Genomic DNA, 25,032 nt, shown 5'->3' on the forward strand with positions numbered 1-25,032 from the left:
AATATAATATTTTAAAATGATGGATTTTGAAACTTTTGGCAATTTTGCTTTTTTGACGTAGGACTTACGTCTTTCTTTACTATACTGGGTGTCATTTAGATTTTTGGAAATCGAGAGCGTTACGCTGGAAGGGAAGATTTTGAACGTTACTAGCGCCTTTATCTTTGGATGGATTTTTAAAATTTATATATCAATCGACTCGGACACTGTCCAGCACTTTGCCTATTCCATTGAAACTTAAGATTATTAACGATAAGCTATTGAAAATGTCAATTCTTGCCAAAGCCGGCAAAAATTTCATATATAACCAATCCCGTGCATTCCTAACACGGACATCAGAATGCGGTATGTCACGGGCCTTCGGTCTACCGCAAGATTTTCTTTGTGTATAAAAGAAGCAGTGCCTGCCGTGTGCGAGTCATTACAATTTGTGACAGCAGCGCGTACTGACGTGCTTTTTGCTCGCGAAATTTTTGTTTCGTTCATTCGTTCGCTGTGTTTACCTGCACAGCATGCAGTCGCCAGCGGTAGAACTGCCGGTGGGTCTGCGAATATGCATGAAAGAAGTGGGCACATTTTTTTGTCATTCTGTGCTTGATGAAGGTCGGATGCAGTGGTGTCGGTTGCAATGTCGCCCATCGCAGCGCTCGGAGTTCACGGCTAGAGGCCGATGAGGCAGCGATGGCAGCGGTGGTAGATGAAGAAGAATTAACTAAGAGAGATTTGGTCTGCTCATCCACGAAAACTACAAACTCAACTACACTGATGAAAATAAAAATTTGATTAAAATATTTTTTTTATGTCTCTAATAGGGAGACTTTCAGCCCGAGGCTGGCTCGTCTCTGATTAAAATAATTACTTACAATCAGCAATAGTGTTAATATCTATTTTAAATTAGAAAATTTCGCTGTATTACATGTAAATGTCTTAAAAAAGTCCGCAAAAAATAATTTCCAGAAGAATATTTAAACTTGAAGTAGACTCGGCGTTTGGAGTGATTTTTTCAGTAGTAAGCACGCATGTTAGCAAAAAGAAGCAACGAAATTGGTGCTGTATTTCTTTGTTTGGAAAACGGGACAGTTCCCCTAAAATAGCACATTTTGCCCAAGTCTAAAAATTTTATAATTTTTTTTTTTTAATTTCAAGTATTATCAACAATAAGAAATCTATAAATGCCCTACATTTGCTTGAGTAAATAAGGGCTTTATAGTTAGAAACAAAGCAATTCTAATTATGTATTCAATTATTATTTCTAGAAGTTTTGAATAAACAATTTCATAATAATTCTACACAACATAGAAGTTGTCGTTTCCAATATAAATACCTATAATCAAACTCCATAGATCCAAAAGTTTGAAGTTAAATGTAAATACGTTACGTTTATACATGTCCAACGTCTACTCGCGGTTATGTTAAAAACATTACCCTTGCTCGTTTTTTTGTGCATAATAACAAAACATAACACAAAAACATTAGGATCAATACAGATCAATTTATTGATAGTGGAAGACTGGACCTAGTATTCAAAATTTACACAAATATAGAATAAAAAATCAACCCACACCCTCGGAAATAAATATAACGCTTGCGCTGTTTTTCATTCATCATGTTTGAGGATCAAAATCCCGATTTGTAGCGATTAGATCCAACTCGTTGTAACGTTAGTTCAGCAAGATAAGCTGACACAGCTCGCCATCAAGGCACGGCGCATGAAACTCGGAATCCTTTGACTGAGTAAAGTCCGTTGGCCAAAATTTTTAGAACACAAACTACCGTCGGTCGGGACATTGTTATAATCCGGTATTTGAGGGAACAACGCTCCTCGGCACCGAGGAATTGGTTTCCTGCTTAGCGGAATATGTGCGTGTCATGGGACGTCATGGTCTTGGATAAATGAGTGAAAATGGTGAGCTGTTTACAGAAGTCTGTGGCCATAGCGACATGGTGATTGGAGGATCACTCTCTCCCCATCGACCAGTGCACAAAGTCACGTAGGTCTCTCGCGATGGACAACCTGGATGAGCTGCGCATTCAGCGGAAAGAGTGGATTACAGATGCAATCTGGCGGAAGATTGAGGAGCATAGAGAAGCAAATGCCGCGATAGAACGGGCAAGAACCAGAGCAGCCAAGTATGAGTCCCTTCAACGTCATTCGGTTCTAGAGAAGGACGGGACAAGCTGCTGCAGACGGGAAAAGCGAACATGGGTGGATTCCCTGGCCGACGAAGAGTAGAAAGCTGTAACAACTGGCGATATTCGCCTCCTTTACGGTATCTCACGACGTCTGAGTGGAGCAAAGATGAATCCGAGGATGCTGATGAAAGACGCGACATGTCAGTTACTCACCGACCTAAATGATCAGTAGGTAACATTGGTTCGGGCACTTCGAACAACTTCTTCAAGTTTCGACGCCGGACTAACCATCAACATCTCGACATGAGCTGCCAAGCGTGCGACGCCTTTCCCGCGTCAACTCCGAAGCTCCATCATTGCACTAGGTTGAAGCAGTCACTCGAAGCATGAGATCCAACTCCCGGGGTGGTACTGCATTTCAGCAGAGATGCTTAAAACTGACCCCATGGTATCTGAGCAAATGTTGCATCATTTATTCTGCAATATCTGGAAAACAGGGATGGTCCCAAAAAAGGGGATATGACTGTGTGCAACAATTAGCGGGGCATCATGTCACTGTACATTGTTTTCACAGTACTGTGCAGAACCAAAATCGGATACAGGAGAAAATAGACACGACTCTCCGACGACAGCAGGCCAGCTTCATCGAAGCGCAGTACGAATTGTTTGACCCCATGCGGGTAGCCGCTAGAGATCATGGTGGGTGCGATTGACCGTGGGCTGATCTGGCAGCCTATATTACTATGGATTATCTAAACGATCGAATCGCGCCGGGGACTAAGACAAGGTGATGGACTTTCGTGCCTGTTGTTCAACATTGCGCTAGAAGGTGTCATGGGGAGAGCCGGGTGTAACAGCCGGGGTACGATTTTCAACAGATCCAGTCAATTTATTTACTTCGCGGATGACATGGACATTGTCGGCCGAACATTTGCAAAGGTGGCAGAACTGTACACCCGCCTGAAACGTGAAGCAACAAAAGTTGGACTGGTGGTGAATGCGTCAAAGACAAAGTACATGCTTGTGGGCGGAACCGAGCGCGACTGGGCCCGCCTGGGAAGCAGTGTTACGATAGACGGGGATACCTTCGAGGTGGTCGAGGAATTCGTCTACCTCGGATCCTTGCTAACGGCTGACAACAACGTTAGTCGTGAAATACGAAGGCGCATTATCTGTGGAAGTCGGGCCTACTACGGGCTCCAGAAGAAACTGCGGTCGAAAAAGATTCGCCACCGCACCAAATGTGTCATGTACAAGACGCTTATAAGACCGGTTGTCCTCTACGGATATGAAACATGGACAATGCTCGAGGAGGACTTGCAAGCACTCGGAATATTCGAGAGACGATTGGCGGTGTGCAAGAAGACGGTGTGTGGCGGCGAAGAATGAACCATGAGCTCGCCCAACTCTACGGCGAACCCAGTATCCAGAAGGTAGCTAAAGCCGGAAGGGTACGATGGGCAGGACATGTTGCAAGAATGCCGGACAGCAACCCTGCAAAGATGGTATTCGCTTCCGATCCGGCAGGTACGAGACGGCGTGGAGCGCAGCGAGCGAGATGGGCAGACCAGGTGCAAAACGACTTGGCGAGCGTGGGGCGTATCCGAGGATGGAGAGATGCGGCCTCGAACCGTGTATTGTGGCGTTAAATTGTTGATTCAGTGTTATCTGTTTAGATGTAAACTAAATAAATGAATGAATCTAAACGACTTCGATTTGGCTGATGATACTGCTCTACTAGCGCTCGAATATGCAGACTCAGCTGAACGACCTGGCCGAATGCTCCTCTACGACGGGTCTCACAATCAAAGTCAACAAGACCAAATCGTTGGATGTCTTTTTTTTTTCAAACTTCCAATATCTTGGCAGCCAGTTAGCGTCAAACCATGAAACCAAGGTCGACATAGCAGCACGGATCAAGAAGGCTAGGGCTATTTGTGCAAGTTATATATACGGAGATTCAATCAATTAGTCAAAGCATCAAATTTCGAATATTCAACTCTAACGTGAAATCTGTTGTTACACGCCAGTGATACTTGGTTTGTATCAGCAAAGGTCATGCAGAAACTGTATCAACCAATGTCTACGTTTTATAATTCGGGCTTGGTGGCCACACAACTGTATCTTGAATGCTGAGCTCCAAAATTTTGAGAGCGTAAATGGGGGTGTGTCGGCCACACATTAGGAAAAAGCGGAGACGAAATCTGCAAGCAAGCGCTGGGTTAAATTGGGAGCCGAGTGGCTCAAAAATATGGAAAATCAGCCTACTCAGTTTTGACTAGATCCTTGACCAGGAACTTGTTAAGTGAATCGTGACGTGCGAACGCAACGGTTTCGGGTCGTCTGGGCACCATCGAACCGGAAAATATCTCCACCAGGAATTTTTGGAACGACCTCGGCACTAGTCCGGTCTCCTGGTGAGTCCGGACGTCAGTGTCGGGCGAGCTTTCAACATCATGGAACTCCCTGCCGGAGTAGGATTGTTCCAATGTCTACGTTTTATAATTCGGGCTTGGCGGCCGCACAACTGGATCTCGAATGTTAAGCTCCAATGTCGATGCCATCAAAAACCAATATCACTAAAATATCGAGAGCGTAAATGGGGGTGGGTCGGCCACACATTGAGAAAAAGCGGAGACGAAATCTGCAAGCAAGCGCTGGGATAAATTGGGAGCCGAGTGGCTCAAGGACATGGAAAGTCAGCCTACTCAGAGTTGGCTAGATCCTTCGCCAGGCACTTGTTAAGTGAATCGTGACGTGCGAACGCAACGGTCGTCTGGGCACCATCGAACCAGAAAATATCTCCACCAGGAATCTTTGGAAGGACCTCGGCACTAGTCGGGTCACCTGGTGAGTCCGGACGTCAATGTCGGGCGAGCTTCGTACATTGTGGAACTCCCCGCCGGAGTAGGATGGTTCCACCGTCGGAATCTATCCGAGTAGTCGCAATCAATCGAATCGGAAGCTGAATAGCCATTCGACGGGATATAAGAACTAAATGCTAAAATGCACGAAAAGCTAACTTTCCCAAGTACGTCGAGTCTCTAAATCAATATATTGAAGGGACTATCGAGATAAGGAGAGGAATGGAATCTAGGAATGAAAGAAAAACTGAAAAATAAGCGCCAGATTGTTGCCTTAGAAAAACATTCCTCCAGAGGAAAAGCTGCTTTGCTATTTTTTTTTAATTTTACCACCACTTAGTGGATTGTGGCAGTAAATGTTTTGATAGCACGTACTATTTGTACTGCGGATGAATTTTGCACATCTATGAGAGCCTTAGAAAATAATTGCGAATGTTGTCATTTTGCTACAAGGCACAATACATACCGTCGAACGGGTAACTTGCAACAGCGGGGTGACTTGCAACACTTGGTGTCACCTATTTAATATCTACATGAGTGAAAAGCGTTTTTACCGAAGATTTTTTAAATTCCTACAATTTAATTTTATTTATTTACGGTACTCATCCATTGGCGAGCATGAAAAAGCTTTTATTTAATAACTTAGAAAATGCTAATAAAATACTAAATTAAGAAAAAAGATCAAATTCCATTTGGAATGTAAAGCCATTGAAGAAGTAGAAGATCTTTGAAAAAGTTTCAAAAAACATGTTTTGAAAAAAGCTTGTTTTATTCTAGACTACTTACTCGAACTATCCTGCGGGCTGAGCGGTCGCTCTAGCACCTTCTGAATAACGGTCATCCACTCGTCTCGGTCCTGCTCGCTGTGCGACGACAGATTGTACGTTCGTTCCGGTGTGAACAACGTAAAACTAAAACCCTGATCCTTTGCACCGACGGGCGCCCCTATTCGCATGCTGTACCCGTCGAGGTGATTGCCCAGGAAAATTTCCCCTTTCGGATTGGCATCCAGTGGGTCGTCGTGGTACATCAGCTTCCGATCATCCAGCGTGAACCATCGCCGCTTATAGCTGTCGGTGGCTCGGGGTCCCGTCTTGAGGAGCCAGCCCTCCCGGGCGAAATCGTGCGTTAGATAGTCGACCAGATCGCTTTCGGAAGCGCTCGGATAGGCAATCTGTAGCCGGTGCAGCTTGGCACATCGAATCGCCATGTACCAACTGTTGATTTCCTTTGGATCGTCGTGGTACACGTAGATGTGCCGCGTAGTGCCATCCTTCATGAAAGTCAACTGTAGTGAATTGGGGTTACCGATCTTGGCAGGTGCAAATACTACGTTTAGTTCGGAAATTCTTAGGATTGCCTTTGGTTCTCGTTTCTCTTTGACAAAATAGCGAAGCGTGTCGTCCGCCTCCGATAGGATGAATTTACGTAGCTGATAGCGACTGTCCTCTTTGCCGCGTTTCATCAAAAAACCTTCCATGTGACCGGACGTGTAGGCAGGTCGTTCGTTCATACAGAACTCAAGCCGTTCGTATTTGGCTCGAATCCATTGCTCTGTGAGAACTCTGCAAAGCAAAAAAAAGTAAATGTGTCAATAAAATATCAAATTTCAATAAAAATATAAACAACTTACTGTGGATCGTGTTCTCGAGGCCGTCGGTAGCAGGCAGGAACGCGCATTTCATACTTTTGCTTCGAGGCTCGATTGCCCACCTCGATCATCCGTTCTAGTTGACTGTCCTCCCATTTATCCAACTTCAGATGTTTGACCTTGGATAAGTGGGCACCCATACTTCGGTGCACGGTACAACATCGTGTGCACAGGAAGATTCCAATGTTGTATGAAGCCCATTCTGGATCTGAAAAAAATGGAAAACAAGATAAACAATTTAGAAGGCTTGCTAAATTTGTATGAATGAATTATAAAGAATAGTCGTATCAAAGACTAATTAGTCTTCGGTAGGATATTTGAATTTTTTCATTGAATACTTTAAATGTTTGAGTGAGCTTATGAAAATCAGTAAAAAAACCGACTGTAGCAGTAAAGAGAGAATAGTACTTAACGACCATTATTACACAACAATAACTCATTCGCATAACCCAGGACATGAAATAATCCACTATGAATTATTGCCGCAATTTTTCCAGAGTAGGCCTAAGAAAGCGAAAATACAAATTACTCATACATAATTTCCTAATAATCAATATTTGCTACGAAACGTATCGATTTAATTTTAAAGATATTACAACCTTCCAAATAAGCATAACATTATTCTGAATTCACAGTCACCTGCCACCCTAAAGTACCAACGTTTCAAGCGCGAATGCAATTCTCTACTCTTCTTACATTCGCGGAACTCTCTATAAATAGAGCGCCAAGTTGAAATTAGATAGGAGCTACAACAGGCGCTTCGAAATAAAAACAACTGCCGCCTACAAAGTAAAGACCGAGGCGCCACCCAAACCCAACAAGATAAAAGCAACACCTTTACCAAGAGAGGGAAGCTATTTACACATGCTCGCCACAGTTCAATTCTGCACAATATTGGCCTGGGCGTCAGAGAAGCGAGTGAATGAGTGAGTTGGCAAGTGGAGGCGAAATGACGGGTGGGTCGCTGTGCTGGTAAGCCTCCGAAAAATCGTAAATGTGTAGAGTTCATGTACCCACAGGTTAGCGTACCACACGGCATAGCAAAACAAAAACAACGCATCCCAACCAGGGAAGAAGATATTCGTCAAAGATTGCTACCAGGAACGCAGTTTGATACATACAGTGTGTGTCAATAAAAACATCATTACAATGAGGTAATAAAAAGAGGGAATTATTATACCTTTGTAGGAATGGTAGTCCGAAGCACTTTCTTCCCCCGCAAGAAAATCTACAAGGCCACATGGAAATCACCTAACCAAGAAACGGACAACCAAATCGACCACGTTATAATCGACGGTGGAGGATGCAGGATGCGAATGAACCATGAGTTACATCAGATGTTGGGAGAACCGCGAAAATCGGACGTCTGCGATGTGCCGGGCACGTAGCCAGAATGTCGGAGAGTAATCCGGTGAGAAAGGTTCTCGACAGCGATTCGTCGGGCACAAGAAGGCGAGGTGCGCAGCGTGCAAGGTGGATCGATCTGGTGGAAGATGATTTCAAGACAAAATTTTCAAAACGACTTATCTGCTTTTGTAAACAAAGATTCAAACGACGATTTGACAAATCTGATAGCTCTCCCTCATCGTGTTAGCCTCATGATATACGAATGCAGAAATGGTATCCTGGCTTAGAAACCTCGCAGTTAATAACCGTGGAAGTGCTTAATGAACACTAAGCTGCGAGGCGGCAATGTCCCAGTGTGGGGATGTAATGCCAAAGAAGAAGAAGATAGCTCTCCCACGCAAACCAACAGCACCAATAGGCAGGTGAAGCTTTCTGCTACCTCTTGATGGAGTTGGTTTGCGTGGGAGAGCTATAAGATTCGTCAAATCGTCGTTTGAATCCTTGTTTACCAAAGCAGATAAGTCGTTTAGAAAATTTTGTCTTGATTTGCAGACCGTCCGCAGACTGCGTTGTTGGCGACGTGTAGCCCTGAACCGAGTTGAATGGAAAAGACTTCCATGCACTTTGAATCCGCGCCGCTACAAAGTTCATAGTTCATGTGGGGGGTATCGTGCAGCGCTTATCAAAACACTTTTTTCTGCTACTTAAAGGCTAGTTTCGTAACATTGAACGTTATGCGGTGTTTATACCTCACCAGCTCAAAGCAAGCTGTTTGCATCCTTCGCCTAGTCCTAAGGCAGGTTGACCGAAGGTCTGCAATCGCTGCACACCGATGATTTGCTCTCCTCTGCATACTGGCTATTGTTGGATAGTGCTATCAGCGCTTCTCTGGTAAGTATTACGGCGTTAGCCTCCAGTCCCAGAATCGCGGTGAAAACATCGCTATAGAAGCTAGACGCCTTCCATACACGAACCTGACTAGGATTTCTCAATCACGGTAACGGTTATCAAACTTGTATACAAGTGCGAAAAAAAAACAGAATCGGATAGGCAACCCCCAGAAGTGAATGATTTTCGTTATGTTTTCGCTCATTTTGTGTTGCGCACAGCTGTGTAGAACAAGTTGAAATGCATCATCAGAACTAGTGCTCCCCGCGTTTGGAGCTTTTTTTAAAGGAATTTATCATGAGGTATGGCCTGCCGAATCAGTTCTTTATCATGACAGCTTGTAAAAAAAAGTCTCTCGCGGTATGCTATATCAAGCTCTATCTGGTAAAAAAGCGAATGTCGCAAGAGAGAATTCTCTTCGTCAACCTCCCCTCTTTTAAATAAAAGTGACAAGCAAAGGATTTCTTTGCAGTTTATCACCTCAGAATGCAAGTTCACATTGTTTTCTAACGTGCTGAGGCGATAAACCACAAAGAAATCCACTGCTTGTCACTTTTTTTTAATAAAAAGAGAGGAAGTCGATGAAGAGAATCCTCTCTTGCGACATTCGCCCTTATTCCAGATAGAGCTTGATATCGTATATGTATACAGAGATGATAAGTGAGAGACCTCTTGATTCTCTTTTGGATTCAATCTCTGATCTCGGTTGTCGTACAACACAGCTGACCACTTAGCGCATTGCTAAAAGATCGCTATGGGTAAAGCCTTCATCGATTTATTCAGTCCCCTGACCAAGCCAAGTACAGAACGTTAATTCAATGAACGATTTAACCTTATTCCAATGGAATGTGGTGGTTGAGCCGTCATTCAGTCAACGGCTGCCCCACACTGCATCCATAGATCAAGCTCTATCTGGAATAAGGGCGAATGTCGCAAGAGAGGATTCTCTTCATCGACATCCCCTCTTTTTAATAAAAGTGACAAGCAGCGGATTTCTTTGTGGTTTATCACCTCAGCACGATAGAAAACAATGCGAACTTGCATTCTGCGACGCTTGTCAGTACCTTCGAAGAAGACGACAACAGTTCAAAGTTGTAAAAATGGAGGCAAAGCGGTAAGTATTTTGTTTATTTGGTCATATTTATGGTTTTAATTGCGATTATTTTTAATTATAGTGTCCGAATAACAAATCGGAAGCAATTCGAGCACTTGGTGCACTGGATGAAGGCAAACCAAAAAGTGGCCAAGGGGCAAAAATATTGCGAAGCAACGGGGATTAATCTCGCTTCTTACGATGAGAAATGGACTAATCTGGCCGTTGCGCTCAACAGCCGGGGACCTCAGACTAGATCTGTTAAAGATTGGCAGAGGGTAAGTTTCAAGCAACCTGGGTTGACTTTGGATATATTTTAGAACTATTAATGTTGAACTATTGGCGATGACATAACTTCCTCACAACAAGCTACGTTCGACGAGGAATCCAATCGCTTTGTTTCCAATTGAAAAAAAAAATGTCCTCTTGAAAATTGGCCGGATTGGCGACATTGAATGAGAACATCTACGTGCAACTTTTTACCTTTTTAACATTATTAAACATATTCAGCAATATTGAGAATTAAAATTCTTTCAAATTTATTATGTAAAGCTTAGAAACTAGCTTTAATTATTCAATTTATTATAAATATTTTTATCCCTGGTGAATTTTTGGGTGATAAAATAGAAAATGTGACAAAATCAGAAACAAATTTATTTTCAAGTTTTTTATTCGTTTCACAAATATGAATCAGTTCATGCCTTGGAAAGGCAAAATACGTTAAGCGAACCCGTAATTTACTGTCGATAAGGCTTACGAAATTCTTGACAGGTGCTTAGACAGAAATGATTCACAGGCGATGAAAGGTATTTCATGAAAATCATTGTTGTGTGCGGTATTATTTATTTACAAAACTAAATTTGCATGTGAATCGCAAGACCTATCACTCAATCAATATCGAAGTGTAATATTTGTTTATTCTACTCCTTTGGAACTTGGAGCCGCAGATAACGGCTCGATGAATACTTCCGGCTTCCATTTTTACGTGCCTTTATGTAAACAACGTCTATAGTTAGACCCCAACTTCCAAACGTCCTTGGTTCATACTGTGTTGTCATAGATTTCAAGTGCAAACCTTTTCAAAAACCCGTTAACCTTCCGGGACTCGCTTGGTCCTGGACTACTCATGTAGTCCCACCCCTCTTGTGAACGACAAGCGAGCTGTTTTCGAAGGCGTTGTACTTTTTACAACGGTGCGAGTCCCGGAAGGTTAATCTAAAACCTAGTTAATCTAGATCAGTGCCGAAAGAACCCGGGTTGGTCAAGGGCCGGGCCTGGACGTTGTTCCACCTGATCGGTATAGACTACTATATAGGAATACCGTTGCCGAAAATGCCTGGAGATTTTATTTTATTGATTGAGCAAATAACCATTTTTACGTTTTCGGATTGCAGGTTGTTGGGTCTCGATGATACGTATGTTTGGCATGACGTAGAAAGGCAATTTGGTTTGTGTGCAAATACATGGATTCAACCCATTGACCCGTAACGCTGGGTAGACCTAGACACCTTTACGTGGTGTGTTACGGGATAAGATCTACCACGGTTACAGTGCCAGCTACAGGCAAATCCTGACCCAACGAATACCTTCCTCATTATCCAACTCCGTGGTACTTATGAGGGTGTCGCTAAGTCGGTGGCCTCTTGTTAAGTAAGTACCACATCAACGCTTCCTTCCTCTCCCTAGTTACAGTGAAGATGGGCGTGGCCAGGAATAGTAATCCTCATGCTTTTTTTTATTTTTGTTTTTGTCAATGCTAAATTCATGGATTCAACCCATTCTTGTACGTGTCCGCACCACGGGGGTTTGATGAACAAATATGCGCTCAAACGAGGAGAACGTTCATGATACGGTGCTGAACTGGAGCGGAAAGATTTAATCTGGGATGCAATGAGGAGAATCTCTGCTGAACCTCGCTGACGACCAGATCACTCAAACCCTAATAAAAAACACTTCGTTAAGTCCTTCTTTCGCAAGGGAATTTAACTGATTTTTTTTTGTCTTTATTATCGAGACTTTCAGCCCGAGGCTGGCTCGTCTCGTTGGGAAAAAGGAGTAATTACATTTTAGTTTATTATTCCAGTGCTGGGATCGGACCAGATGGGTTCCGTCGTAAATTTGTTATTCTAGAGGGGGGTGGCCCATTTAGGTGCCGAAAAAGAAAAAGTTGAAATATATGTTTGGTGCATGTTCCGTTGTTCGTTGTCCGTTGGGTTTGGCAGAGGGTCAATCTGGGTTCCGTGGAAGGTGTTGTATTCCGTTTATCCAAAGGGGTTCCGTGTTCATTGCTGGGTCTTCGTTGTGTTTTGGGTTGTCGATGTTGTTCGCTCTTCTCGCCTCCTCGTATATAGGGCAAGAGTTGAGGATGTGGCTGATGGTTAGCCTGCAGCGGCATGTTGTGCATCGGCGATGGTATTCCTTCGCTCCCAAGTTATGGGTAAGGTTTGTGTGTCCCGTGCGTAGGCGGGACAACACTACTTGCTCTCGCCGGTTGGGGAGGTCTTCACCAGGAAGCGTTGAATTTTTAACCATGCGGCAGACGTTCCACTGCCATGTACAACTAACTATCCTTCCCTTTCCTCAGCATTCGCAAGGACGTGGCCAGGACAGATCTCGACTGTTGGAGAATGTACTGCTCTCGTCTAAGATATAAAGATTAGTCCCAAATCTTTTTCTGTGGTTACGGACGAGAGTGATACTACCCTTGTACAACAGTCTAGGCTTGTACCACCTACGATATTGTGCGAACTGCTCAATGCTAATGCTAATGCGGCAGACGTTCCACTGCCTCCTCCAGTCGTTTGCCCATGCCGAGTTGGTTTGGTGTTTGATACATGTCTTGGCGTCGTCAGCTGGGACGCTACGACGGAGGAAGGGGCTCGTTCTGCCGATGTGCGCTAGGGTGTCAGCGCTCTCGTTCCCCCGGATGCCGGAGTGGCCGGGGACCCACATCAGGGTGATGCCGTCGTGCAGTATCTGTTGGGTTGCCTGGATGAAGGGGTGACGATTGGTTGCAGATGCCAGGGCCGCGAGCACGCTTGCCGAGTCGGTGACGATGAGTATCGGACCGCTACTCGGCAGGGACGCTGCCTGGAAGACAGCCGCAGCTTCCGCCGAAAATACGGAGCACATGTCCGGTAGTCGATGAGAGGTGGTCGGGTAGTCGCTTGATTCGATGCCTATGCCTACTTTGCCCATGGCTTTGGAGCCGTCGGTGTACCTTACCTGGTAGCGGTCTTCAAATCGCTGGCTGAAGAGGCATTGTGCCTGCTGCCTGTTGGGTGCTCTTCGTAACTGAGCCTTCAGCGTCATATCAAGTTTCGGGGGACCGGAAGCCCAGCTTCTGGGGCCGAGACGGTGGAGACCGGCGATTTTAGGCAGCTGTTGTTGGGTTTTATTGCGGAAGTCGGCGTTGGCCCTGTCGAGGAGGTGGCGGGAGTCACGGGTGGCTTTGGTTTTTTCCAGGTACCCAACAGTTTTGGAACTGAGGGTTGCGGTGACCTTGTAGCGAAAGGGTATTACGCCAGCCTCGGCACAGGCGATGTCCGCAGGTGTTGACGGGAGGTGTCCCGAGACCAGCCGAACCGCCCGGTTGTACACGGGGGCTAGGGAGCGGGTGACTTCTGGTAGGTTCAACGACGTAAGCTCCAGTCCGTACAGCAGGCGGCTTGTAATGACCGCATCTGCCACACGGAGGCGCAGAGCTCGGTCGTTTCGGGTTCTCTTTCTGGAGATCAACTTGATCATGTTACCTCTTACCTTGCATGCTTCTTTCGTCCTTTTGCAGTGTTCTGCGAAGGTCAGGTGACGATCCACTGTGATCCCCAGTAGTTTGACGGATGATTTGTTGGGGATGGTAGACCCGTTCAACACGATGGGCTGCCCGGGGGGCCGATGGTTGCTTTGGCATATGTGCGTTCTCACGCACTTGTTGGCTGACATTACGAAGCCGACCGAAAAGCACCATTTACTCACCTTGCTCACGGCGGACTGGATCTTTCTTCGGAGCGACTTGGGGTGCTGGCCGACGGCGATGAGAAGGATGTCGTCTGCGTAACCGAGTATGTGCACGTCTTTTGGCAGATTGGCGAAAACTTCCTCCATTGCGACGAGAAACAGCGTTACAGCAATGACCGAGAACGGAAAAATTGAAATACTTCCGGCCCCTCGTAAACATCGTAAAGCGGACCTTAAGGTAGCCTCACACCTCGGGAATTTGATCCGCGGATTATTTCCCCATGCAGTTTTGCATATGCGATGTTTTTGGTATTTGGGCACGGAAAATCAAAATCCCGGCCCCCTTTAAAATACACGGGGGCAAAAATCCGGCGGAAAATTTTCCCGAGGTGTAAGGTAGCCTTTAAAGTGGAAAATCAAACAGGCCGAATACAGGCATAATATAGAAAGGCGGGCCGCGCAGCGCTCCAAAACTTCACTTCCAAGGTGGTAGCGCTGGTCGAATTTGGAAAGAGCGAGACGCCTGTCAACATTGACCCTTCGCCGTACAGAACAATCTGTGAAACAGTCTGGATATCGGCGATGAGTGTACACTGCGATGTCCAAAAGCTGGAGAAAAAGGCTGCTGTGCCGTGCTTAATAAGACAATTCCAGAGAGAGTGTCCCTCGCGGATGTAACCGTTGGACCCTGTTAGCGACATTCGAACCGTTACGGTACATTCGGTGATATCGATCTGTCGAGATAATGAAGATATGCAAGCTGAGTCGTGAGAAATAAGTAGGGGAACTGTTCCGTTTTCCATCTCACTGAACACATCTCGGATACTTCGACATTGTTGTTTCATAAGGGCGAAAGTCGCAAACGTAAACAATGGCGTTTTCTGCCGATTTTATGAAAATTAGAGACTTCCGACGGTATTTTCCCACTTATGAAACAACAGTGTCGACTTATTCAATAAGACGTATGTGATTTTGTAAACAAAGATTCATACGTCGATTCGTCAAACCAGATAGCACTCCCACGCATACCAACATCACCAGCAGGTAGCCTAAACTTCCTCCTACCTGTATGAGGAGATGGTTTGCGTGGTAGTGCTTTTAGATTGGAGAAAATAAACGTTTGAATCTTTGTTTACGAAATCACATACGTCCTTTTGAATAAGTCGACACGTGTTAGCCAAGTTAGCGGTGTTAGCCAATTGGAGACAGTTTTCCAGGGGACCGAGAATCGCTGGAAACTTTTCAGCAGAATTAAGGAGAGAATAGATGTTCCTCACCTGACCATGAAACTGAAGCGGGGCCTTGTTGGTAAAGTCTGACAAAGACAGATACGCCGAGGTTCTTAATTCCATGCGCGGTGTTGAAAATCTTTTGTCACTGGCAGTGGATGAGAAGTGTGAAGCGTCAAATGCGCCATGTTAGATGAACTGATCCTGATGCTGAAGCGTGAAGCACAAGCGAGCGGTACAAAAGGCTGGCCCAAAATGTCCTGGATGAGGGCGTGGAAGTGAGATCCCTGGACACCGATGTAGCTCTCCGGTGCAAACAGCTGGATAAAGTAATGGAGGTCTAGGATCTCATCTCCGCGTTACGGGTGCAATGCGGGGCAGACGTTGACTAAATGACGGCTCAACCAGTACATTCCATCAGAATTGGGTTGAATTGTTCATTGAACTAACGATCTGTACTTAGCTTGATCAGGGGACTGAATTGGAGAGTCGATGAGGGCTTTACCCATAGCGATCATTTAGCAATCTGCTACGTGGTCAGCTGTGGTGTGCAGCAACCGAGATCTAGAAATCATTGTCAAGTTCGTGGATGAAAGGCGTGTAGTTTCACCGCTACTCTGGGACTGGAGGCTAACACCGTAATGCTCACCGGGGAAGCGCTGATAGCTGTTCTGTCACGCGCATGCAATGCCAGTATGCAGAAGCCCTACCGGAAAACGGTAGATTACCGGCGTGTTGGTGGAATACAGCGATGGCAGACCTTCGGCCAATCTGCCTTAGGACTAGGCGAAGGATGCAAACAGCTCGCTCTGATTTTTTATTCTTTGTTATAATGATTTTTTCAATGATAGAAATTCATCACTTAAAACTTGCTGTGAGCTGGTGATGTATGAATGCCGCATAACGTTCAATGTTGCGAAACTGACCCTGAAGGCAATTAGTAACAGCAAAACATGTTTTGATAAACTATGCGCTACGCTACAGGATAGTTACAGGGTTGTTACGACTACGCAAATATCACGATTTAAGCGGATTTCGTTTTTAGTTGAAAATTTGATAAATGTTAGATCTAAGGGCATTTATTTGATAGTTATAAATCTATCATGATGGATTTGTTTTCAGAAGGAAAAGAAAATGTTGTTTTGAAAACAAAAATTACGTTTGAAGTGTAAATACTCGCATAATATTACGTATATTTCCAGGGACGCCACTTGTTGTCATTTTTAATTTCAATTCTGAAACATGACGCTTACAGAACATGTCTATTGAAGGTCATCAACTAACATTTTTTATCTCGTCAATTTGCTTGAGAGTGCTATCATATTCGATGTTTGAATCTTTGTTAACAAAAACAGATAAGTCGTTTTGTAAATTAAGTATTGAAATTGTTTTCAAATTAAAACATAAAAAAATCCCATATTTTGAAAGCGCATCTTGTACTTCTTAGAATCCAGTCATAAAGGTGAATGGACTTGTAAAGTTTCAAATTCTTTCGTTCTTTTTCATTTCGCCAATTTACTACTATATGTACCTCTGTCAGCTCGCGAGGTGGTCCGGCCCGAGAAAGGGTGCCGATCGATCAGCCAGCGCCACACAACCAGACAATAACAGCAGAAGATCGCACGTGTCTGTAAATTATTTTGGTTAAAGTTTTTATGTGTTCTCGCTGACTGATGTTTGTTGTGATTGCGCAGCAGCCGCAATTCGTTCGCCGACCTACGTCGTTTGATTTATGCGGATGAACATTATGAAGTGAAGAGAAAAAACCTGATGTTAGAATGTTGCCTACATGCGAATGAATTATTCGGCGTAATTAACTCTCCGACGGCTAATTACCGGGACGATTGGGATGGGTGATTTTGTGTAGGTACTTCGTCGGAACCCTTCTCGATTGACGTCATCGATTTGCTTTGCGTCTAGCTTCTAGAACCATTGATAAGTGTGTATTGGAAGACGCACAAATATTGGAGCCGATCCATTGTTGTTGTTGTTGTTGAAAAACCGACGGTAAAACCGGTTAGATTAGACGGCAAACTAGATCGAGTGAAATTTGTTTAAGTTTCATAATTTACCACTAGAGATAACACGGCTTCGACGGCAATCATTGATTACGTAATGCTTGAAGTTAGAAGTTTGTATACTCTCCTTCTTGGCGCATTTTTGTACAAAATTCGTAGCAATAATGTATGTTCTGTAACGCTCTCGCGAACCTCATTCATTCCCTATAACATAATTTATGGATGGTATTTTTTGAGATTAGTAGTTTGGAGTCATGAGTTCATTTTCAATAATAATCAGTAATCTATATTTCATTTCTCTTGATTGAACTTGTTGCATGAAACCCATTTTTGTTCGTAGGTAAGACAAAAATTGAAAAAAAAAATGTATTTACAATGAAGTGAGTTATAACAACAAACCGGAAAAATCTAATTTTCAACCAATAAAAAAAGCTTGGTTCGATACACGAGGTTAAAGAACCCGCCAGAATGTTAATAACAGGAAAGACGCATATTTTTCCAAAATATTTAGATGTCGGTGAACTTTCGACGATGACGAACAACAATCCCATAAACTTTGATTTATTACGACTTTAACGATGGCTGTGGAACATGCTGACGACAAATTCGTTTCGATGAAGTAGATACAAAAATTGTAGAAACCCCAGGTTGAAGCCATCCTGAGTATACTGATTTTTGCTATTCAAATGGTTGAGACGTCAATTCCGAAGGGAGGCCTGATTTAAGAAAAATTGAGTGCTTTCTATTGTTTAAAAAGAGAATTGGTAGTAATTTTCTTTTCTGAGGAGTGTTTCATAATCTAAAAACTTACAGTGCACTATGGGGCAGCTTCAAACAAGTATGTGGCCAAAAATATATTAACGTCAATTATGCATGCAATATTTTACACTTATTTAAAAGACTCATATCTAAAACATGTGATATAGGGTATTTGATCCATTATTAATAACATGTCCCTGTAACAACATAATTCGAGAAATAAAAGTTGTTCTTTATACTCTTTGGGATATATTCCACCGATCTACAAGCGTAACATGTGCGATGCAGTGATCTAGTGATGTTTTTGACCCTTTTTTCGGAAGTGTCTATAATTAAACTTTGTATGCGTAACACAGGCGTTAATTCGGGACCGCTTTGCGATTTGAGCGTAACTTATTTTGTAAACAAACATTGGAAGGCGAATTCCTGCTAAAACAAGCATTTCATGAGGAACGGTACACCAAGAGGAATCGAAAAGGCTTTATATTCCAACTAAAAACGATTTTTTGATAGAAGGCCCGAAAGGACGTCTTTCATACACCAATCAACTGTTCAGTTCATCGAGTTGATTCGATTAATATGGAATTCCTGGCCTTCTATGAAAACTTTTCACTTCTGGCTACTCACACGTCACTCTTGACCGCTCATTTCTCATTTCTCACTTCCACATTAGGGGAGACTGGGTAGACTTGATCCCCTTTTCTGATTTCCGATGTATCACAGCCAAAATTAAATAAACATACGCGATTTCCGCACAGACTCTCTTAGAAATATAGTATTTGACTTTACTGATGTATGACAGTCCTTAAATTATTGTTGTTATTGATACACAATCGATTTTTTAGAGTGCTGTCAAAAATCTACTTTTGAAATATTCGGGGGAAATTGATCCCTCTCCAAGAACTTACTTTGATAAAATTAGAAAGGTGCCCTCAAATTTTTTAAATATTTTTCCTTCAAAATACGCGGAATTTTCGATTTTTGTTATTGAATTCGACAGCACATGCAATTTTAAAATTTCTATGATATCTACGCAATAAATATTTTTTCCTGCCAACCCTTCATCAAATCTGTCAAATCTACAAAAAATTAGAAGCCTGAGAACAGATTTATATATTTTTTTATTTTTTTGCCGAATTTTTGTATGAGTGACTAATAGGGGATCAAATGTTCCCATATTGAAACAATAACTTCAAATCCAAATATCCTAAAACTTTGATGGAATGTTGACATTTTCATCAGTACAAATCATTAAGCACATTTATGGCTTTGTGCTGTGAAAAAACGAAAGCATTTGATCATTGTTATGAAAAGTTATTAAAATTTTGCGTGGCCAATAAAAAAATCTTTGGGAAGGTCAAAACATACAAACCGCCCTGCAGAATAAATAAGGTTGTCAATTCAAAAAATAACTCACCACATAAAGGTCATTTGTCTAGAGGATCTATACTAAAAAATACGCTAGAACAAAACTACTTTAGTTCTCGATAAAACCGGGGGTGATCAAGTCTCCCCGGGGATCAAGTCTACCCACCTTCCCCTACACTTCTTATTTTCCATTTCCCATTCATTACTAACTTCTTATTTAATTCTAATGTGAAGTGAGGAGTGGAAAATGAAAATTGTCTCATTTTTCCCTTCTCATATCATACTTTGCCATTCTCTTTCACACTTCTCACTGCTCACTCAACTGGCGATCGGCCACATAACTTGACAACCACCAACCACTTCAAGAAGGACCAGACTGTAGCAAGATCTGCTCGAATTGTGGTTCCGAAGGCCATAAAGTACACACATGTCAGGCTGAACCGAAGTGCTCGATCACTCTCGATGACACACACTACAAGCACATCACCGGTGAAAAGCCTGTCCGGCCCTTAGATGTGCAATTGAACTTGAAGAGTTGGGCTGAAAAAGTCTCGATAATAAAGACAAAAAAAAGGAAAAAAACTTGAACCACTGTGAGACAGCAAGTCCCTGCTGGCAACGGCAGTGGAATCCCAGATAAATCCAAGACAGTCTTGGACCTGCGGTAGGTCTCCCATCTAGGAGAGTATTTCGTCTTCCGATGACGTCGGTGGTTAAAACCCGGTAGACATACCGCAAGCAGACGCCGCACACACGCGTTTGATGATCGTCGGAGTGGTTACCGTGCGATTCCACGATGTTGTGCCCAAGATTTTTTTTATGTACAGGTTATCCGACTTCGTCAGTAGATGGGAATAACCAGCGCAGGGGGAAACATACATTTTCAGTGCAAAACGTAAACAAACGAGCATAAATTCCATACAAAAATCCAAGACGGCTGAGTTGGGGATATTGACAAGTTAGAACACCCCCCAATAAATGCATCCAGGTTGTGCCGTTACTAACGGCCCGTTGTGACTAACAATTAACTCATCGGTATTTAAAAAAAATCCTAAACTAGGCAAGGCACCGGCTCCTGATGCGATCCCAAACCATATTCACAAGCAAGCGATACTGTCTGGAGCAGACATTTTACGATACACTAGAGTGACTAGACTATACCTGACCGTGAATTAGTATGGAAAGTGGAAAACTGGCTCCACTCCACGAAACTTATGTAAGAAAAGAACACCACGAACAAAAGTTGTATATCACACTAGACATGGCTCATGGCACTCAAATCGGCTCAAATCAGTGTAGGAATCCTTTTTTTTTACTTTACTACAGTAATTTTTCTTAAGGTAGAGTTCAGCACTGAGAGTAAGAATCTTCTCAAATAAGTCTGTCACATCCCTTCGGCATTTAAGCATAACGAGACACGATAACTCGCTTATTCATAAGGGCCTACAAATAAGAAATAAAAAAATCTCTTCGATAGCATTCACTAATAGCTACTAATCGTATAAAAATGTTCTGTATTTTCGACTAAATTAATTAGGAATAACTATTTTTGATTAGGCCTATAACGTGTTATTTTCAAATTATGTGTATAGGTGCACCCTAAAAAAACAGGACAGCCGATCGTTATTTTTTCTGCTAGTGATAAACCTTAACCGATAACAGGATTTTTTTTCGAAGCCGTCATCTGCCCGAGCTCGGAGAGAAAAATTCTCGCTTAACATTTGAATAAGACAATTGCGAGTTCCGAAGAGAGTCCATTAACGTTGCGGATTTCGTCCTTATTTGCGTGGTGATTGCTTGTGATTTGTTGTCCAGTGGAATCCGTATTTACAGATTTCGTTTCCGCCCCTACGTAGAGTGTGGCCGACCCAGCCCCACTTTCGATCCCGAATTTCTGTTGCTATCGACCTCTGGTGACAACGACGATGAAGCTCGTTGTTTGAGATCCAGTTGTGAGGCCACCAGGCCCGAATTATATACCGCAGGCATCTGTTGATGAACACCTGCAGCAGCCGTTGAGTGTTCTCCACTAATACACACCATGTTTCGCTAGCGTATAACAGCACAGATTTCACGTTAGAGTTAAAAAAATCGTATTTTGGTGCGATCACTTATCTGCCTGTATTTCCAGATATTTCTCGTAAAGGCAGCCCTTGCTTTCTTGATCCGTGCGCTTATGTCGATCTTGGTACCGCCGTCTGACGCGATTTGGCTACCAAGATATTGGAAGCTTTCAACATTCTCCACTGGTTGCCCGGCTACTGTGAAAATGGAAGGAGTCACCGTGTTTACATACAACGAATTGGTTTTGTTGACGTTGATGACTAAACCTGCCGAAGAGGAGCGCTCGGCAAGGTCGTTGAGCTTACTCTGCATATCAGAGCGCCGTTGCGCGAGGAGTGCAACGTCATCAGCCAATTCGAAGTCGTTTAGGTGCTCCATAATTATAGGCTGCCATAACAGCCCGCGGTTTGGTTCACGGTCAATCGCATCTACCAGAATCTCGTCGATTACGATGAGGAGCAGTAACGATGATAGAATATATCCTTGCCTCACACCAGCTACGACCCGATAGTGTCGGACAGGACCCTATTGTGCAGCACTCTACACGAAAAGGCCTCGTACTGTGCTTTCTATGAGGCCGATGATTTTATCAGGAACACCCTTGCGTCTCAGGGCGCCCCACAGGGACTCTTGGAATTCGTTGACCTGCTCCAGAATGATACGGAGCGTGACAATATGGTCCACACAGGATCTTCCGGCACGGAATCCGGCCTGCTGCCGACGGAGAGTCGCATCTCCTGAATCCGGGCTAGGATAATTTTGCATAGAAGTTTGAGAACGGTACACAGCAACATAATGCCTCGCCAGTTATCGCATACAGTCAGGTCACCCTTTTTGGACTCTTTCACTAAGATACCTTGCATCCATTCGACCGGGAAAGTTGCGGTTCCCAGATATTACGAAACAAACGATGCAGTAGTTGAGCGGATGTCATAGGGTCAGCTTTGAGCATCTCGGCGATCGACCCCTGGGGCTTTATTCGGTTTCATTCTTTGGATGGCTGTTTGAATCTCTAGCAGTGATGGAGCTTCGGTACTGACGCGTGTTATACGTCGGATTCTAGGCAGATCATGCCCAGGTCGTGGTGGCCTGGCTGGCACTTGAAAAAGTTGTTCGAAGTGCTCGAACCAGCGTTTCAGCTGGTCAGTTGGGTCGGTCAATAACTGATCATTCGCGTCTTTCGCAGGCATCGATATCGTAGAGAAGGCGAATGTCCCCGGTTGCGACGGCTCTCTCTCTCCAGGACATCGCAGCAGAGGCAGACCCAGAGTCGACCGAAATCTAACCTGGCAACAGGTTAAAGCGATAGCTGGGCAACGCTCAGGATGAAGATCTTTCAAGTAGGCCCTTTGCACCACCAGAGGTGTACAGGATTCATAAGTAAGTAAGTAGTCCGTATTTCTTTGCCGGGTCGGTTATATTTTGTTGAAAAGATTAGTCCTAAAGGAAGTTGATTGTTTGTTGCTCTCTAGCAAACGTTCCACTACCTTTTTCAATCTATTGCCCATGCTGTGTTAATTTAGTTCTTTACCCACAATTTGGCGTTGTCAGCTAGAACGCTGCGACAGACGAAGGAACTTGTTCGGCCGATGTTGGCCAGGATGTCGGCGCTTTCGTTTCTCCGGATGCCTGCATGGCCGAGGACCCACATCAGGTGACGTCGTCATTTAGAATTTCCTGGATAACTTGGATGAATGGGTGGCGGTTGGATGCTGAGGCCAGGGCTGCGAGCACGCTTGCCGGTTCATTATTCGGCAGAGACACAGCCTGAAATACTGGTGCAGCTTCCGCCGAGAAGACGGATCAAATGTTCGGTAGCCGGTAGGAGGCGGATGGGTTGTCACTGGAGTTAATTTCAATTCCCACCCTGTCTGTGGCCTTAGAGCCATCCGTGTATTTTGTCGACGTTGATCGGTATCGGTCCTCGATGTGCTAGCTGAAGAGACTCTGCGCTTGGTGCTTGTGCTTTACGTAATTGTCAAGGCGTCGGCGACGCGAAGTCGGGTGGGCCGGTCACTCCTAATCTGCCCTTCTACGCATAATTGTCCCATGTTACCCTTGATGAAAAATCTCAAACTCGAGTCAATTTGTCCCACTGAAAAAATTAAGTTGTTGTCTGATAATAATAGAGGCTGAAAACCGTTTAAATAAGTAGGGATTCGTTTTATGTCCCGGAAAAGTGTTGCCTACGCTCATAACATCCCAAAAATATTTGTTAAATTTTAAGATCGAATCGATTTTATAAATTGGTGGGACAAATTGACTCGAGTTTGGATTTTTCCATCAACGGTAACATGGGACAATTATGCGTAGAACGGCAGTAATTCTCCTCCTCGAAATAAGCTTGATCGTGCTGATCCGGGATTTACTGATTACTGATGCCTGGGGGACTCCTTCATGGTTTTGGATGTAGGCGCTCCGAGCTGCACTCGGAAGGATCGTTCAAGCAGGAAATTATTGATGAACTTAAAACAGATTGCCTTTTGTAGGATTCGTGATATCAAGGTTCGGTTATAGGCGTTGGAGATGTCTAGGGACACCATCTCGACGTGGTGCGCAGCATTCTTAGCTTTTTGGAGCGTTCGATCCAGCGAAGCCAGGTAGGCATCTACCTTGCTATCTACCTTGCAGCTCAACATGGCAGCCGTTGAATCACAAATCACTGAGTCGTCATCAAATGCAGCATCAATTCAAGAATCCGATGAGCGTAGTGCGCCGTAAAGCACGTTTGGTTAGCATGGAAATAGGGGAGCCTCGCAATCTTACCGAATCATTGGAAACCGTAGACGCAAACATACACACATGCGGAAAACAGGAGAAAAGTTTCTCATACATCCGCATATGATATAATTATTATCACCCAATTCGAAGAAGAGTTTGAGTTGATTGTAAAGCATCTTGAGCAACAGTTTGTTGTAACAAATCCTGGCGATGCGTGTCATTACTAGAGGATGCTACAATTGCTACAGTGTGATGGATTCAAGCTAAATCAGCAAATTAACATCCAGAAGCTTTAGCCAAGAGATTGCCAAACTGGCAAAGATTCTCCTTGATATTGCCTATGTGCAGATGAAGGATGAGAACAACCAACTCCCGAATAACAACATTTATTTTAGGATATTTGGAGGGCCGTTTTACGTTACACACACTACTTGTTCTCCCGGACAACAATCAAGCTGTCCGAACCAGCAAGACTGGCATGAAGCGAATCAGATGCCGAGGAATTTGAGCGCACCCAGTCTGAAGCTGGGATTCACTGGGAAGGATGGTATATCGAAGTATGCAGATGGCGGCTGGACAGGAGATCAATAAGATTGAAAATCTAAATCGGGTTGTCCAACTCGTTTGGATGCCACACCCTTTCGGCATTTATGTGTAACCATAGACGATAAGGTCAATTTTACGAGTCACGTCGATTATGTTTGCGATAAGATTATTTTTACGAATAATATCTAAATAGACTAATTACAGGCGTAGTTTGTGGTCGTAGCCTTGTACATACATCAGGTATGGCACTCCGGCAACTAGTAAATAAATTATTTGATAGTTTTCTTATTATTTTTTCTTCAATTTATGTTGAAAAAATTCAAAATTGTGTAATGTAAAATGTAAAAGGCTTAATATAAAATAAGCCTAGCAGCGTCATTAAAATTTACAAGAA

At 43.7% G+C, this 25,032-nt stretch overlaps 1 protein-coding gene across 1 annotated transcript in view; it reads right to left on the bottom strand.

The window, feature by feature from the left end:
* LOC134218462 (arf-GAP with dual PH domain-containing protein 1-like) overlaps positions 1-25,032 on the bottom strand; it is a 34,506-nt gene that overhangs the window by 3,442 nt on the left and 6,032 nt on the right. The window contains exons 3-4 of the mRNA XM_062697472.1: positions 6,631-6,856; positions 5,784-6,562 (exon numbers count right to left, since the gene is read on the bottom strand). Of these exons, the coding sequence (XP_062553456.1) occupies positions 5,784-6,562; positions 6,631-6,856 (1,005 nt within the window). The remainder of the gene's footprint in view (positions 1-5,783; positions 6,563-6,630; positions 6,857-25,032) is intronic.

The sequence above is a fragment of the Armigeres subalbatus genome, chromosome 2, assembly GCF_024139115.2.
Source record: "Armigeres subalbatus isolate Guangzhou_Male chromosome 2, GZ_Asu_2, whole genome shotgun sequence".
In the NCBI taxonomy this organism is placed as follows: domain Eukaryota; kingdom Metazoa; phylum Arthropoda; class Insecta; order Diptera; family Culicidae; genus Armigeres; species Armigeres subalbatus.